Here is a 14539-nt window from a genome sequence, read left to right as displayed (position 1 = left end):
CTTATTGTGGTCTTTCAATAGGTTAAGGGGGAACTACAAGAAATCTGGAGGGGGACTTTTTACAGGGACATGTAGTGACAGGACAAGGGGAAATGGCTTCAAGCTGAAAGAGGGCAGATGTACATTAGATACTAGGAAAAAAACTTTGCTATGAGAGTGAGGCCCTGGCACAGGGTGCCCAGAGAAGCTGTGGCTGCCCCATCCCTGGCAGTGTTCAAGGCCAGGTTGGACACAGGGGCTTGGAGCAAGCTGCTTTAGTGTGAGGTGTCCCTGCCCATGGCAGGGGGTTGGAACTGGGTGAGCTTTAAGGTCCATTCCAACCCAAACCATTCCATGATTCTGTGGTTTTAGTTGTCAAATCTCAGTTTTCAATCTGTCTATCCTACAGTCTTCTAATGAAAAGTATGAAATAGTTTTGTCACACTTTTGAGAACACAAGCATCATTGTTTGATTTTTGTGTTTTGGAGGAAACAATTGGGTCATGAAGGCATCTGACATCCCAACAACTTGACTTCAGGCACCATTACTGTTGAAATCCCTGCTATCACTAACTTCCTACAACTCATTCAGAGAGTGGTAGCTCTCCTGGTGCTTCCTAATCTCATGCTTGTCCTGCATCATGGCACTTACAGAAGTGGGAAAGAGATCTCAGTATTCTTTTCACATAGAGTAGAATGACTTCTAATATAGTGTGATTGTCACCATAACAGCTTCACTTTCTTCTGCCTTCCTACTTGTACAAGCCACAGGACCTCACGTGAATCTCCAAGGTGTACCTCTCCTCTCAGACTGAATTTAGGTGTTGCTACCTCCAGCTCAGTTTATCTCATTCCTTTATCAGACTGTAGCTGCTACAGTCTGACAGGTTTTTCACTATGTGAGCCTTTGACCCCGCTTAGCAGAAGGAATTAAAACCTACTGCAGTCAGAACGTGATGCTGTGGCCTGAGTGCCAGTCGATGTCTCGTAAGATATCCAGAGCTGCTAGGCTGTATCGCTTCTAATAAGCATTTTCTAACTCATGCTGGTTAGATTTGCTGCTCCTCGCCCTGGAGAGACGGGGCTTCTTGTTCTTCTGAGGCCTGGCAGGTTCCTTCCCAAAGTCCTTGAGCTCGGACTGGTTGTGGTAGCGAGTGTAGCGCTTGCATTTGCAGGACGTGACAGCTCGGAATTTGTAAGTCCGAGTCTCTTCCTCGGGACAGGCCATCTGGATGCGCTGCGTGCGAGTGTGCGCGGGGATGCAGCGATAATCCAGGGAGTTCTGCCGCCACCACTTCCCTCTCCCGATGGAGTTGGGCAGGAGGTGTGAGGGGACACACTGACCAGAGCACACCAGTTCCTTGACGGGCTTGATGCTGCGGCAGGGCCCCTCTGTGATGTAGCGGGTGGTTCGCATCTCTCTGCAGCTGAAGTCGGAGGCATCTGCAAACGAGAAACACTTTAATGACTGACTCCTTTTCTCCCCACCCTTGAGAAAGCACTTTGGTGTTTGTGTCACCGATAACCTGGCTCGGAGCTAGATACAAGCTGGGCATCCTGAATGGGAAGAGTAGCTCCAGACTCACCCCTGCAGCTTTGGAATATTCGGCTGCTTTAATTATGAGACCCTTGAATAGCAGGGTACAAATTGATGACTAAAATCCTTGTCACTGGGTAAATTCCATCTCAGACTTGTGCATGTGGGCAGCAGAGCTTCTGAAGTGCAACCCCAGCAGCAGTGGTTAATTCCTGGCAAATTTGGATGGGATTCTCCCACATTTACTTGTGGTCAAAACCTCCCCTCTTTGCACTAGTTTAACTCTACTGGCTTCAGAGGTTGACTCCAGTTTTAAATCTTTTGTGTAACAAGTAAGTGTTCCTTAAGTGATTTTCAACTACTATAGTGTGTGCCAGAGAATAGCAGGTAACAACAGTGCTGAGGGATTCCCACTCTTCTGGCATTAGGTTTTCTATGTTTGCTGAACTCTATGATAATCCCACATAATTTCCTTCAGACAGCTACAGGCACCTTTGGGTTGATTAGGAACCTTATAGTGTTTTTTTCCCCTTTTCCTCAATGGATAGATATAGGCAAATGAAACACTGGGAAATACAAGAGTTTTTTAACATTAAGGCTTTAGAAGAACTTTCCAATTGTAGGGAACTGTAGGAACAGGCTTATTCTAAAGGCACCTGTTTTGCCAGGTGACCTGCTTGGGTAATTGACTTGTCTGGAGGACACATACTTCGATTTCTGAAGGTGTTTGTCAAAGAACTTCACCAGATACACTCACGTTAATGTTCTGCTCTTAGTCAACAGGATAGTTTAACTCAGGAATGCTACGTGTGGTGCAAATCCTCAAAGGTCACGTTACAAACAGAAGGCTGTGTCTGTTAGGCTCACTCTCCTTGCTGTTCACAAGGTGGTCCCGTCCTTGGTACATCAAGAGAGAGTTCTGACTCTATCAGTGACAGCATGTATGTCCTGTCCTCTGTCAGTGCAGATTACACACACTGCAAAAGTATTCATAGTGTGGTGCAAACTCATGTGTCCTGGGAAGATTGGGCTACTTGGCATCATTATTTTGATTTCTTGTGTTAAAGACATTAAAATAAGAAGTAAAACCATTTCATATCTGAAATAACTGCCCAGGCTCCTTCACTTTCTCTTGCTTAAGGAAATGCACATACCAGTGGGACAGATTCCCCCCTACTGATGTCAGAGTAGTAAGAGGCTAAAGAATGAAGGTGTTCAGCTGTAACAACACAACCAACCTGCCTTGACCTGGTGGTTGCTAGGGCTGCCTGTGAGCAGCAGAGTGCTCCCCCCGTTTAGGCATTTAAGATCTTTGTAAAGTTACACTCTCAAAACCTGCTTTTAAAATACTGTTAATACTATGAAAGCAGAAAACCAGGATTGCCTTCCAGTTGTCCTCAGAAACAGAAGGCTAGCTCTGCAGTGCACAACAGTGGGAATAGTACTTGCTGCTGTTTGGTAGACATGTCAAATCTGGAGGACCAGGGTTGTCCTGTTTGCCAGTAAGCCACTGCTTTAAAACTACCTTTCCCTGTTTGGTGCCAACGCCTCATCTTCCATCTCTCCCCACAAAGCTTGTGTTTTGCATCATTGCAAATGTTATGTATTTGGCTAAATGCAGTGCCAGTGTATTATGAACTATGTCAGTGCTGTTAAAGTAGCCAAACTGATTCCAAGATTGCACACCTCTGCAAAATAAAGCTCCTCCAATTCACTTAGGCAAGGATTCCCCTTGGGAGTGTTTTAACTCTCTGTAGCAGCTTTTCTGGTTGCTGGGACCTGGCTGTTGGCAAAGGACAGTGAGCAGCACACTTCTCTCCTCTAGCTGAACACAGCCTCCGTGTGCCATTTCTGCTGTGTGATCTTTGGCATCACTAGTGCCACTCTTTCTAAAGATTAAGAATTTATATTATCTCCAGTGTCAACCCATGGCCCCATCCTGACATCAGGAAGTCAATCTGTGATAGTTCCTCCTTGCAAGCACAAAACACAGAGAAATTGAACAAATATTTCTGCAGGTTTTCTATATTGGAGTTGTGTCTGCAGAGAGCAGATGGGCAAAACAGGAACGCCTATTGTAGCAGCTGAGGACTGTTCAATAGATAGAACACATTCTTCATCACTAAACCCCAGTGCATCCCTTCTTTTACATTGATACTTCTTTTGCAGTAGATATTAGTCCCTATCACTTACAGCATTAGATCCACACTGCAAGTTTTAATTAAATATATATATTAAATAAATAAGAAATAGATAAGAACAAGTATTCTTTTGCAAACTGTCTATTAGGGTCCAAAACTGTAATAATGATGGTATTTTTCTTACCGTTAGGGTCTGGAGCTTGTTGTATGTGTCTTCCTCCATGCTTTGCCTGGTTCATTGTGTTGTTGTTGCTGAAAGCCTGCTCCATCGGTGTTTCTGTGTTTTCAGTGATCTCAGGAATGATTTCTGTAGCATCATTTTTAAACACTTGCCACCCTTCCGCAGATCGAAATGCCATTTGTGTTAAGACACAGACAGAGCACACAGCCCAAGGGATCTGCATGGTGGCAGCTCGCAGATTAGCTTTTCAGCACCCTGACAGTCTCAGATCCCAGGCAAAGGCACATTATTCCCCTTTTTTAAATCCTTTTTAGAACCAAGCCAGCCAATGACTATGCAAAGTGGGAAGGGCCAGAGAACAACTCATTCATCTCAGCTTTTGTCAGTGTGGGATAAAATGGGTGTGTGGGGGTGGGTTAGTGAACAATATTCCACAACTTCTGTGTCAAAACTTCTCATATGTGTCCAGTTTTGTGCCTGGCAACAATGGTGACTGACAAGACCAGGATGAACTGGGAGCTGACGAGCCTCTCTGCTGTTTCTGTCTAACACTGGTATAATTAAAACCAGCCTCCACATTGGCATCTTTGGCTATTGTCTTTTCCAAAGGTTCTTCAGACTTTGTAATTTTACTGTTGTTCTTGCCCTCCTGCCCTGGTGCAAAGCAAATCTCAAGCTGTGGTTCAGTGTACACTGTTCTGCTTTTCAGTCTCTGCAGGCAAATTACTGGGGGTGGAAGAATGTAGGGGTTTTTTGCTTTACAACCAAGGAGCTCTACATTTTGTTTCACAAATGTCCTGCAGGAACCAGGAAAGGCTTCTTTTCAACATGAGAAGGGGTTTGTTTGGTTTTCCTTAAAAAAATAAGCTCCTTGGAATATGTTAGTTAGGGGAAACAGCCAGGATGTCGCACATCGTGCTTTAGGATGTGCTCTTTCTCGCTGCATACTGCTACTTCTGCTGACATTCTGCACAAGTGTTGAATATAGGACACCTGCTTATTTCAAACACAAGAACATGACCGGGCTGATTTCCATTTATGATGCAACGAACAAAAAGAGAGAACCAATGTCCCTTATGTCCATTGCACCTATGCCCAAGATGTATTCATGTGTTGTGTTTCAAAATCTCATCTCTAATATTCTTCTTCCTTGCAAAAATCAGATGATAGTGGTAAGAGATGCATCATTTCTTTGTCTCAGACTACATACACTTTCCAGTAACTTACAAATGATAGCAGGCTATATGTGTTAATTGGAAGGAGTCTCAGGCTTTAGTAAGGTTAGATACTACACTGAGCTCACCATAGCTACTGCAAGCAAAACTGCTTACAGCAGTAGAGGGACACCCATGTGTGTTATTACAGTTTGTCACATACATCCTCACAAAAGCAGTTCATGTAGAAGAGATTCACTATCTGACTGTGCCCTAATGCTACAAGCTCTTTACCTAAGGCTTGCATTCCATTCGGACAACTTCCCTGACCTGGGAAAACGGGTGTCACTGAAGCTAAAGTGGAGGTGCATCCTCCCTTGGGGTGACCTTGATGAGAAGAAATTACCTATGAAATGACTGTTTCATGGAGAAATACAATACGCTATCTTTGTCAGACAGGAATACCCCATTGTATTGGTATTCACCAATAGTGACCCTGTCCAAAGTGAGATCACAGCTTGTGGCACAGCATGCAGCTGAAAAGCACAACAGGAGAGGAGAAGAAAATGGAGTACTGATAACCACTGAACCACTGCCACCTATTCACTCCCCTAGTTAAATGCCTTTGGAATTCTATGTATCCCTCAGCTCGGTTTCTGTTAAATTTCTTTTCACTTAATGTCTGTGTAGTGACTATTTCCAAAAACTGTTATTGGCACTATAGGCCTGCTACAGAGAACTGCATTTACAGTCATCAATTGTTACATAAAACATCACATTTTTCTTGATGTAGCTTCTCTAAGTACTTGAACAATCCCCTCTGTAACTGTCTTAACACTTCCCTGTATTACCCACTGGGAGAAGTAACACCTGAAAACCTATGAAAGTGAAAATCAGAAGCTCTCTTTAGCTTCTGGCTTAAAACTCCTTGTCCCCAGGCCAGGAGGGCAGCCTAATAGAGGCAGGAAATGAATCCAAATCCCACAGACATTCTAAGAAGGAACCAGGTGTAGCAAGGAAGCAGGTACAAGGAACAAATTGGCATCGTATGTTTAGCCTGAATGTGTTGCTGCTGCTTTCTGGACTCTGACTTGTGTCCTGCTGTGCATGCACTGCAACACTGTACTCCTTACTATAAAGGCATGAACATACAAACCAGTTTCTGAAACCAGTTCTGTCACTTGTAACATCTGGTGCTCAGTATGCGCCCCCTTTGCCCATACCTGGCCAATGGGTTATGGCCAAGGTCTTGTTTGGAATCCAAGCCCTATAATACATGTGTGCAACTTAAGCTCTTATCTGTGGCAGGCAGCTTATAATTTACACACTGCACTTGAATTCAGTTTCTGACACGTTCAACAATAATATATTTGCTTCTCAAACAGTTCTAAGCTGCTGCTAAGCCACTCTTGCCCAAGCAAGTTTTATGTCTCATTGCTGAATCATGTACTACCTTGTGAAGCAGTCAGAATGCTATGGTGTGATCTCCTCCAAGAAGCCAAGAATAAATGGAATCTTGGTGTTCTCCCAGCAGAGCCCAGCAAATGCACTGATAAATCATTCTGCTGGCTTGCCTTTTTCAGCAATAGGACAGGACTATGTTAGATTTACACAGGAGCATTGTTCAGGGATGGAACGATGACTATCTGGAGAAGAATAACAAGCCTACAGCTCCATCTGGTGAGTCAGCCAGCCAGGAACCTTGGCATAGTGGAACTGAAATTACAAAACCCCACAGCAGCTTAATTCATTTTCAGGATTTATTTGCAAAATGAACAGGACACTAATTGTCATGAACAAATCCTTAAAAGAGACTACTCAGGCTTATTCTAGTTTTGGTTTTACTCACTGTCAAAGCCCAGAAAGTCATTTTAGAAGAAGCCTCTGTGCTGTACTGAGATTCCATGAGACAGTCCCTCTGTGCTAAAAACATCCTGCATTTGGATGCTACTCATTCTAAGTTTGAAACCTCATGGAATATTCACTTTTCAGCAGGGACATATTGCAACATTCTCTCGTGTGTCTTCTGTCAATACTTGGGGTTCAGAGCTTCATGCTAGCTCCTACTCTTGTTGTCAACATTGCAGTCTCAGCTGCAAGACCAAAGGACAAAGAAAGCACCCAGAAAACACTGGTTTTGCTTTGAATCTTCTCTTCTGTGCTTATGGAAAGGCCAAGAAAGATTTAGCTCAGCCTGAGCAGACGGTGAATTTAGTTTTACATGTATCATCATTTGATCTATCTGGAGGTTCCTCTTTGTAACTTGTTATACAATGTGAATAGCTTCTCACTTCCACTCTTCCCACTCTCCAACTTCACTAACTCTTAAGTACAAAACCCCTAAGGTATTGCTTTTTCCTTCATTGTGCTGGATTTTACATGGTAGACACATTTCTTCTATGATAGATGCTTACCTTACAGAAACTCCATCCATTCTCCAAACTATTTACCCAAGAAGCACCACACTGCTCTTCAGGATAAACACATCACACTATTTTAGCTATGACCAAGAGATTTCAACTCCAAAAATGTAGTGTTGCAATCAGTAGTGATTTGAATACCTTCCCCAGTTAGCATGTTTGTAAGGAACATTTCACACTTCAGAAGGACAAAAAAGGTGCATTTCTTCCAGTACTTTCTTGGTTTATATTAGCTGGAAAGAAAGTTCTCATTCCCATTTTATACAAACTTTCATTCTACAATCAAAAATGAGATTTAGAAGTATAGAGCATATGACAATGGATTTGAAGCATACAATCTCTTCTTGGCAAGCTAAAATAGGCAAGAAGAATTTGAAACATTAATGTACTCAAACAGCAAGATAAAAGAGGAGGCTATGGTCCATTAATGGAGCAGGGGACTGACATTCTAAACTATTTTTAGCCTACTTTAAAAGCAGAGCTAGGAATGGTTTCATTACTGAGTCACCCATCAGTAACTCAAAATAGGACATACCATCTTACAGCTCAATCGTCAAATCAATTTATAGCACTGTCTTATTTTTCTCCACTCTCCTACTACAAAACATTTGTTAAATCATTTCTGTCACGCTAAGCTAAATGGGCCAGATTAGCACTGAAGTTCCCATTAGAAGTGAGCAGCGTCCTATGAATTCAAAGAGTATCTTCAATACGAGAACAAATTCCTTTATGTCTTGATTTGTCAGGATTTCTTACAAAAACAGGTAAAGAGACTCCACTTACTGAAGTGTTCTGGTTTAATCTGACAACTATCAGCCTTCTTACAACCTATGGAAGAGCAACAGAACTCTAATGCTTATTGCATTCTTGGCTTTCTAATGGACTGGAATTTTTGACTTCTTAAGTAGCAGGCCAAAGTACATGCTTGTGAAGCTCTTTTTTCTCCCTGTAGTGCAGAGAGGTATTAGGAATACATGGTGTGAGACAACATAGAAAGAGAAGCTATTCACTTAATGCTGATATAATGGGATCTAACAGTGTATGAGTATGTAATACTGATATATGGGTATGTAATTAGCCAGTGAAACTACTTACTGCTCCTCACTACTGAACCATCTTGATTCAAAGCAAGCACTAAATACTGATTGTAGGGAGATGAAAGGAAACACTATGGAGAGTGTTCTCCAGTTGTCCCTTTAAAGGACACATAAGAAAAGGCTACTTGACTTGCCAGTTCCCATCCTGTGCAAGGAAACAGAAATAAGCCTGGTCTTCAATCAGAATACTCACTTCTGGATTTTAACTTCAAAGAAGTTATATAGCTATTCAGGGTTCCCTCCCATCATTCCCACCCGCCCCCCCCAAACCCCCTCCCAAACCACACAACCCCAACAACCAGAAGCAAAACAATGTATGTCCTTTGTGATTTTTGATTAGCGAACTGAATATACAAAAGTAGATCTGGTCTTACATATGTTACCAATACAACAGTGCTTGTTTAAGATTGTGGTAAGATTTTTAATCTAGAACCATGTTAAAACACAGATAAAAAAGGAACAGATATATCTCAAGTTCTGTTAGTTTAACCAACAACTCCGAGTTTGGAGAGAAGGCCCTTTGCATTAATATTGTGCTATAACTCCCAGGAACACACCTACACACCACCAGGCATACCGTAAACAAAGCTCCCTCTCCTAACATTGCAATGACTCGTTTCAACTTTATGTCAAACAGAATGAAGACATCATTTATTTAAACACAAAGGAAATGTTTCCTATTCAATGTGGTACGGAACAGTGCTCATTTCTATTTAATCACACCATGCAAGCAATCCAAGAACTCCTGAGTGTACTTCTGCAAACTGCTTTGTAGGCACAGCTGTGCTGCCCTACTGGAAGTAATCTGCATATGTGGTCATTCCATCCTATGTTAATAAACACTGATAGGGAAGAAGGGAGAGAGAAACTGTAATTCCACACAAGCCTTGGGAGCCATTATATTCCACTACTCAGGACTTTATCACACATCCAGTACAAGCACTCCTAAATATAAACCATTTTTAATTCCTTGCTCAAGCTTTTTCCTCAACATTTGCTCCTGACTTTGTTTTCTAGTATGACTTCAAAACAAAAATAAAAGAGCATTTAATTTAAAGGTACAAATACTCTTGGAAATACAGTGTGCATCAAGATTGGGCTCTGAATGGCTTTACTACCACACACTGTGTATTGTGTAAATCCACACTAAACACACCACTGCATAGACTTCATTTTACAAGCGAGTGCTTCTGTGTATTTATATATATGCTTCTCCGTTCCTTGAAGCTTCTACACTCAAACTTTAGGCACTGTGTGCATGAAAAAGAAACTTTAGAAAATACAGTACTTCAATTAAAAGTGAGTGATGTGTTAGGGCTCTCATAAAAAGGTGCTCTGGTAGGATGTAAGACAAGGCTTAAATGAATCACACTCAATGCCAATGCAAACCACAGATGCAACAGAGTCTGCAGGGGACTCTGGCATATGTGTGAAGACAGCTGCTATCACTGGAGTTACCCCTCTAAACACACTTCCTCACTGCAACAGCTCAGAACAGTGACACAGTTTTGTGCCTCCTTGAAAGACAGACCCAGAGTTTGGAAAGGATACTTTCACTAGCCAAGAGGAGGAATTCTGTCTCCCTCACAGTAAATAATTGAGCTTGGTGCTTGGGGGTTGAGAATCTAAAGCATCTAAGACATCCTCTGAGAAACTTCAACAACTACTCCAGTGCCCTGTTCTAGGGCTTCAGTTTGCCCTCCTTCACTAGGCGCTCATTGAGCTGGCAAAGCTGCCTTAGAAAGCCATCATTGGGGCCGATCTCTCGCTTCTGTCGGACCGTGCACAGCGCAGTCTTGACATCCATGTTCTGGCGAAGCATGAGGTAGGCAATAACCAGGGTAGGAGAACGGCTGTAGCCCTCACGGCAATGCACAAACACTTGTCCTGCAGGGAAGACAGGTCATAATTTAGGTTATTCTGCAATACAGGTTTGAAAAGCAACATGAAATAGTTAGGATATAAAGCATATTAATAATTATGATTTATGGATGTGCCTCTCAAACCATTTAACCTCACTGATGTTTGTCCTGTTTGTCTCATGAGAGCAGAGTAGAGGGGGAGGATTACCTCCCCTGACCTGCTGTCCACACTCCTTTTGATGCAGCCCAGCACATAGGTGCTGTCTTGGCTGCAAGTGCACACTGCACGGGTCATGAAAAGCTTCTCATCAATCAACATCCCCAAGTCCTTCTCCTCGGGGCTGCTCTTAATCCGTTCCTCGCCCAGTACCATAACCAACAATAATAAAGCAGGCCAGTACTCCCTTTAGGACATCTAACTCGACTTCACTGCTTCTCAGCTGCTTCCTCTTTGACCTGCTGTTCCACACACAAAATATTCCTCTTTTCAAATGCAGTGGGAGATATGGCCCCAGGCTACTCTCCAGAGTAAATCTGTTTCTGAGACAAGAGAACTGATGAACTATACACACACCCTAGCATCATAACCACAACTTGCTTTGAACCACAGCATCAGAAAGCCCGTTACCACATTTTCCTTGAGCTGCAGAGGCTTCTCAGCTCAAGGCAAATTTACCACCAACAGCACATCACAATAGCTAAAACAATGCATTCTCAACAGCTCTTGAGAGCCTCTAGTGCTAAATTAGCAGGATTTAGAGACTCTTGGTCATATATGTGCAAGGATTGACCTCCCCTCTGTAAATGATCAGAAGCAAAAGGGTTTCTAGCTCTGTGAAAGGCAGTGTCTTGTAGAACTTCAAGCAACTGGAAAGCTAAATGAAACTGAAGGGAAATGCTACAGCATCCCTCTTCACTTCATTATCCTTACTCTACATGTCAGCATCAAACAAAACTATCCCAAGTGCAATATCAAGTTAATCTTAAAACTGGCTACAGCATCACCTAGCTACAAAATCCTCTTTGTGTACCACCATTAGAACACAGTGGCAGGCATGGTAGACAACTACTGAGACTGAAAGAATCAGCAAACAGAAACGGTACTGTAAATTCAGATTGCCTCTACAACTGTTTAGATCAAACTGAGCAGAGACAGTCACAGCAGTGTTAAACTCTTCTTCCCTTCTGCAACCTGTTCCAGCGAGTTACAGTGCTGCACCAAACTGGAGGTTCTCCATCTCGTGTATTCCCTTTGCCCATTTCAAAGAAAGAACTTAGAGAATTGTGGGATTTCTTGTTCCTCCCTTTTTATGTTCAGTCATGAAGCAAGAAAGAAATTAAGCTTATGTAGAAATAACTGGTATGCTGAAATAGTCAGAACAAACACCATCTGGCCCACTGCACTATGTCCTGAGGTTACTGCTCTGAGGAAACACACAGGAGAGAAATGTGGCAATCAACATTGCAAATCTCATCTCCAGCCTTCCTGCAATCCTGTGGGAATAAAAAGGTCACCATCACTAATCTCTACCCTTACTATACATTTGGAAAAAAAAACAGGTTGTAACCACCCTTCAGCAATGCATTACTTTTACCACTTCTGCCTTTAATTTGTAATTGCTAATATCCTAAAAGAACTTCCAGGTCCTGAATGTTTTCATAAAGATTGATTTTGCATGTGATCCACCACTTCTATGGAAAAATAAGGTAACACCTTCCAAGAAAAGCACCATTACAGGATACAATAGCTTCAAAGTCACCTCTACAGCAACAGACTTCTGTGTGTCGTATGCTGGAGATCTACATGTATAGACAGAAGATTATGATGTCTTACTGTGTATTCTGGTGTCTTTGATACAGAACCTTGATCTGAATTCCTGACTTGGTTGTTCAACTGGTAATCTGAGCAAAGAGCCATTTTAAACAGTAAAATAAGTTGCCAAGGAACATACGCAGTACCCAGAAAACAGGACAGCAAGATATTGCAGTTTGCCTTACCATCCTTCTGGGAAAGTGCTTTCTCAATAAAATCAGCTGCCTCCTCAAAATAGCGACTGAGGTTAAACTCTTGTGTATCATTAGCTTTAATCCCATGGTATCTGATGCCTGTGCCTTCATAGAACTCTGCATTGGTGTTCACATGCATGAATGACTTCCCCTCTGCTGCATTCAGAATATGGGTTATCCCCAGATGCTGCAGCTTCATAATGTTCTTGGCTATGAACCTGTATGATAAAAAGTGTCAAGAAAACAATTAGAATTTGGTGAATCATCTCAGTATTTACAATGTCCCCATAAGGTATAACCAAAACCTCAGCTTTTTCTGTTAACAGATGCTAAATATACTGTGCCCAGAAGTGATCAGCTACAGATTATAAATTCACAGAACTATTTAGAGCCATGGTCATCAGCTGTGCATGAGAAAATGCTTCTTTCTTGGCTGACAGCTGAGCAGAGCACACATGAAACTTAATCTGTTAGACCTTAATATGGCATAAAAAAATGTAACTCTTTCTGAACCTAAAATGCTGACCAAAGTAGGAAAATCCTCCAGATTACAGAAAGCCCAGTAAACTGTTATTTACACAAGCTAAATGAACATCTGGAGCGTTCCTTTTCTCCTAATGACTCTTCACCCCTTAAACTGTAGTGTAAGCAGATGAATCCTTATGCATGACTGAAGCTTCTGCATTTTCTGCTGTCTGTGCCAAACAACTATGGCAATGAGACAAATATTTGTAAAGACTTCATTACCCAAACAAATGTTGACAGATTTTCCATCTGGCAGGACATCATCTGTGCCAGGGGACAAGTATCAGTGTCCGGGGAATCCTGCTTGCAACACAAAAGTAAATCCTACAGTGCAAGGCCAAAACAAAATGTATTAATTCAGCTGTGAGTTCCTATTCTTAGTGGGGCGAGTATACAGTTTAACTAATAGTATATAGATTGGTACATATCTGATACTGCTCAGGAACAATAGGAACTCATGTCCTGGAGTTGTGATTAAATCTGGCTCCCCTGGAGGCAAACTCATTCCCAGTGAATGAGTTTTGTAGATTTTATAGATTATTTTCTTACACAGCTAGAGGTGAAAAAGAGAGGATTTGTTTGCCTTTTTCTTCTTCCTTTCCAAACAGTTCTTGGATCTCTCCCACTCTTAACATTTCATTCCAGCTGCATCACGCTCGGTGTTGAAATGCTAACTCCTCCAAATGGTAACATCAGGACAAGGGGTAATGGTTTTAAACTAAAAGAGAGGAGATTCGGGGGGGAGGCTCCTGTTACAGCCTTGCTTCCTTTGGGTAATTTTGTTCACGGTTAAACCAAGATCTAATACCTGCATTGCTACTTTGCTTGTTCTTCATGTTCCAGCTTACTCCACTCATATGACAGTTATTACACCAGTGCTGTGACCGGACACATGATATGGTGCATACATCTCATGTTATCCTGTGCCCCCTCCCTTTTCTGTGTGAATGACCACCGCTTGTTAGCAGGGGTAAGATACATAAGGAGCAGCAAAAAGCCCGGTCCTGACACAACTGCGCACGTGTTTCATTCTGCAACTACTTAACTAGTTTTAACCCTGTTTTGCCGTTATTTTAGCTTAGATTTGGGACTTCAGCGGGGTACTGGACATTTCAGCACGTGACATTTATGAGCCGGGCTTGCCATCAGCCGCCCCCCGCAGCTCGGGCCTTGCAGCCGCGGGGGTCCTGCTGACAGCGCCCCAGCACTCGAGGCCTTGGGGCTGCCCAGCCCAGGCCAGGTTCCGCGCAGCAGCCCGAGGGTCTCCTCCTCTGACCCGAGCTCCCGTTCGGGCGGCTCCTCGGTGAACGCCCCGCGCCCCACGACCGTGCGCGGCCCCCCACAGCCTCCGCGCTCAGGGGCTCACAGATCCGGGCCCCTGCTCCGCCGCGGCCAGCCTCGCCTCTCGCGAGCCGCCCGCCTCGGCCCGGCGCACTCACGCGTTCCCCACGTGGATGCGCGGCACCACCTCGTTGCTGTGCGCGCTGGGGAGGCTGTAGCAGCCGCTCCCGTTGGCCAGAAGATCGTTCAGCTCCTCCACCGAGATCCGGTAATCGGACATGGCCGAGCTCAAGCCGCTCCTCGCCGGAAGTCCCCCGGCGCAGCGACTCGTGCGTGCCCGCCCGGCTCCGCCCCC

The 14539-nt window shown here is 43.4% G+C and overlaps 2 protein-coding genes across 2 annotated transcripts; both read right to left on the bottom strand.

Moving 5' to 3' along the window:
• Nucleotides 1-214: 214 nt before the first annotated feature.
• On the bottom strand, nt 215-4375 carry SOST (sclerostin). The gene is made up of 2 exons (XM_061367049.1): nt 3842-4375; nt 215-1422 (listed from the first exon to the last, which is right to left on the bottom strand). The coding sequence occupies exons 1-2, from the start codon at nt 4059-4061 to the stop codon at nt 1001-1003; spliced, it is 642 nt and encodes a 213-aa protein (XP_061223033.1). The 5' UTR covers nt 4062-4375; the 3' UTR covers nt 215-1000.
• A 5810-nt stretch (nt 4376-10185) lies between these two features.
• Nucleotides 10186-14486, bottom strand: DUSP3 (dual specificity phosphatase 3). The gene is made up of 3 exons (XM_061366977.1): nt 14343-14486; nt 12370-12596; nt 10186-10396 (listed from the first exon to the last, which is right to left on the bottom strand). Exons 1-3 carry the CDS (start codon nt 14462-14464, stop codon nt 10191-10193), a joined length of 555 nt encoding a protein of 184 aa, XP_061222961.1. The 5' UTR covers nt 14465-14486; the 3' UTR covers nt 10186-10190.
• Between the last annotated feature and the right edge of the window lie 53 nt (nt 14487-14539).

This window comes from Neopsephotus bourkii, unplaced genomic scaffold (genome assembly GCF_033783945.1).
Source record: "Neopsephotus bourkii isolate Nb327-2 ecotype Australia unplaced genomic scaffold, CSIRO-AGI_Nbou_v1 NB_1370, whole genome shotgun sequence".
Taxonomy (NCBI): Eukaryota; Metazoa; Chordata; class Aves; order Psittaciformes; family Psittacidae; genus Neopsephotus; species Neopsephotus bourkii.
Note: the sequence above shows the minus strand (reverse complement) of the source record. Positions and strands in the feature narration are given on the sequence as shown.

Excerpts from the sequence above, each read along its gene's own strand:
- SOST (XM_061367049.1), bottom strand. The coding sequence starts at position 4,061 with ATGCAGATCCCTTGGGCTGTGTGCTCTGTCTGTGTCTTAACACAAATG. Across the intron at positions 1,423-3,841 it reads ACAAGCTCCAGACCCTAACG|ATGCCTCCGACTTCAGCTGC; the intron begins GTAAGAAAAATA and ends TCTCGTTTGCAG.
- DUSP3 (XM_061366977.1), bottom strand. The coding sequence starts at position 14,464 with ATGTCCGATTACCGGATCTCGGTGGAGGAGCTGAACGATCTTCTGGCC. Across the intron at positions 12,597-14,342 it reads CGCATCCACGTGGGGAACGC|GTTCATAGCCAAGAACATTA; the intron begins GTGAGTGCGCCG and ends TTTATCATACAG. Across the intron at positions 10,397-12,369 it reads AGCACTTTCCCAGAAGGATG|GACAAGTGTTTGTGCATTGC; the intron begins GTAAGGCAAACT and ends TCTTCCCTGCAG.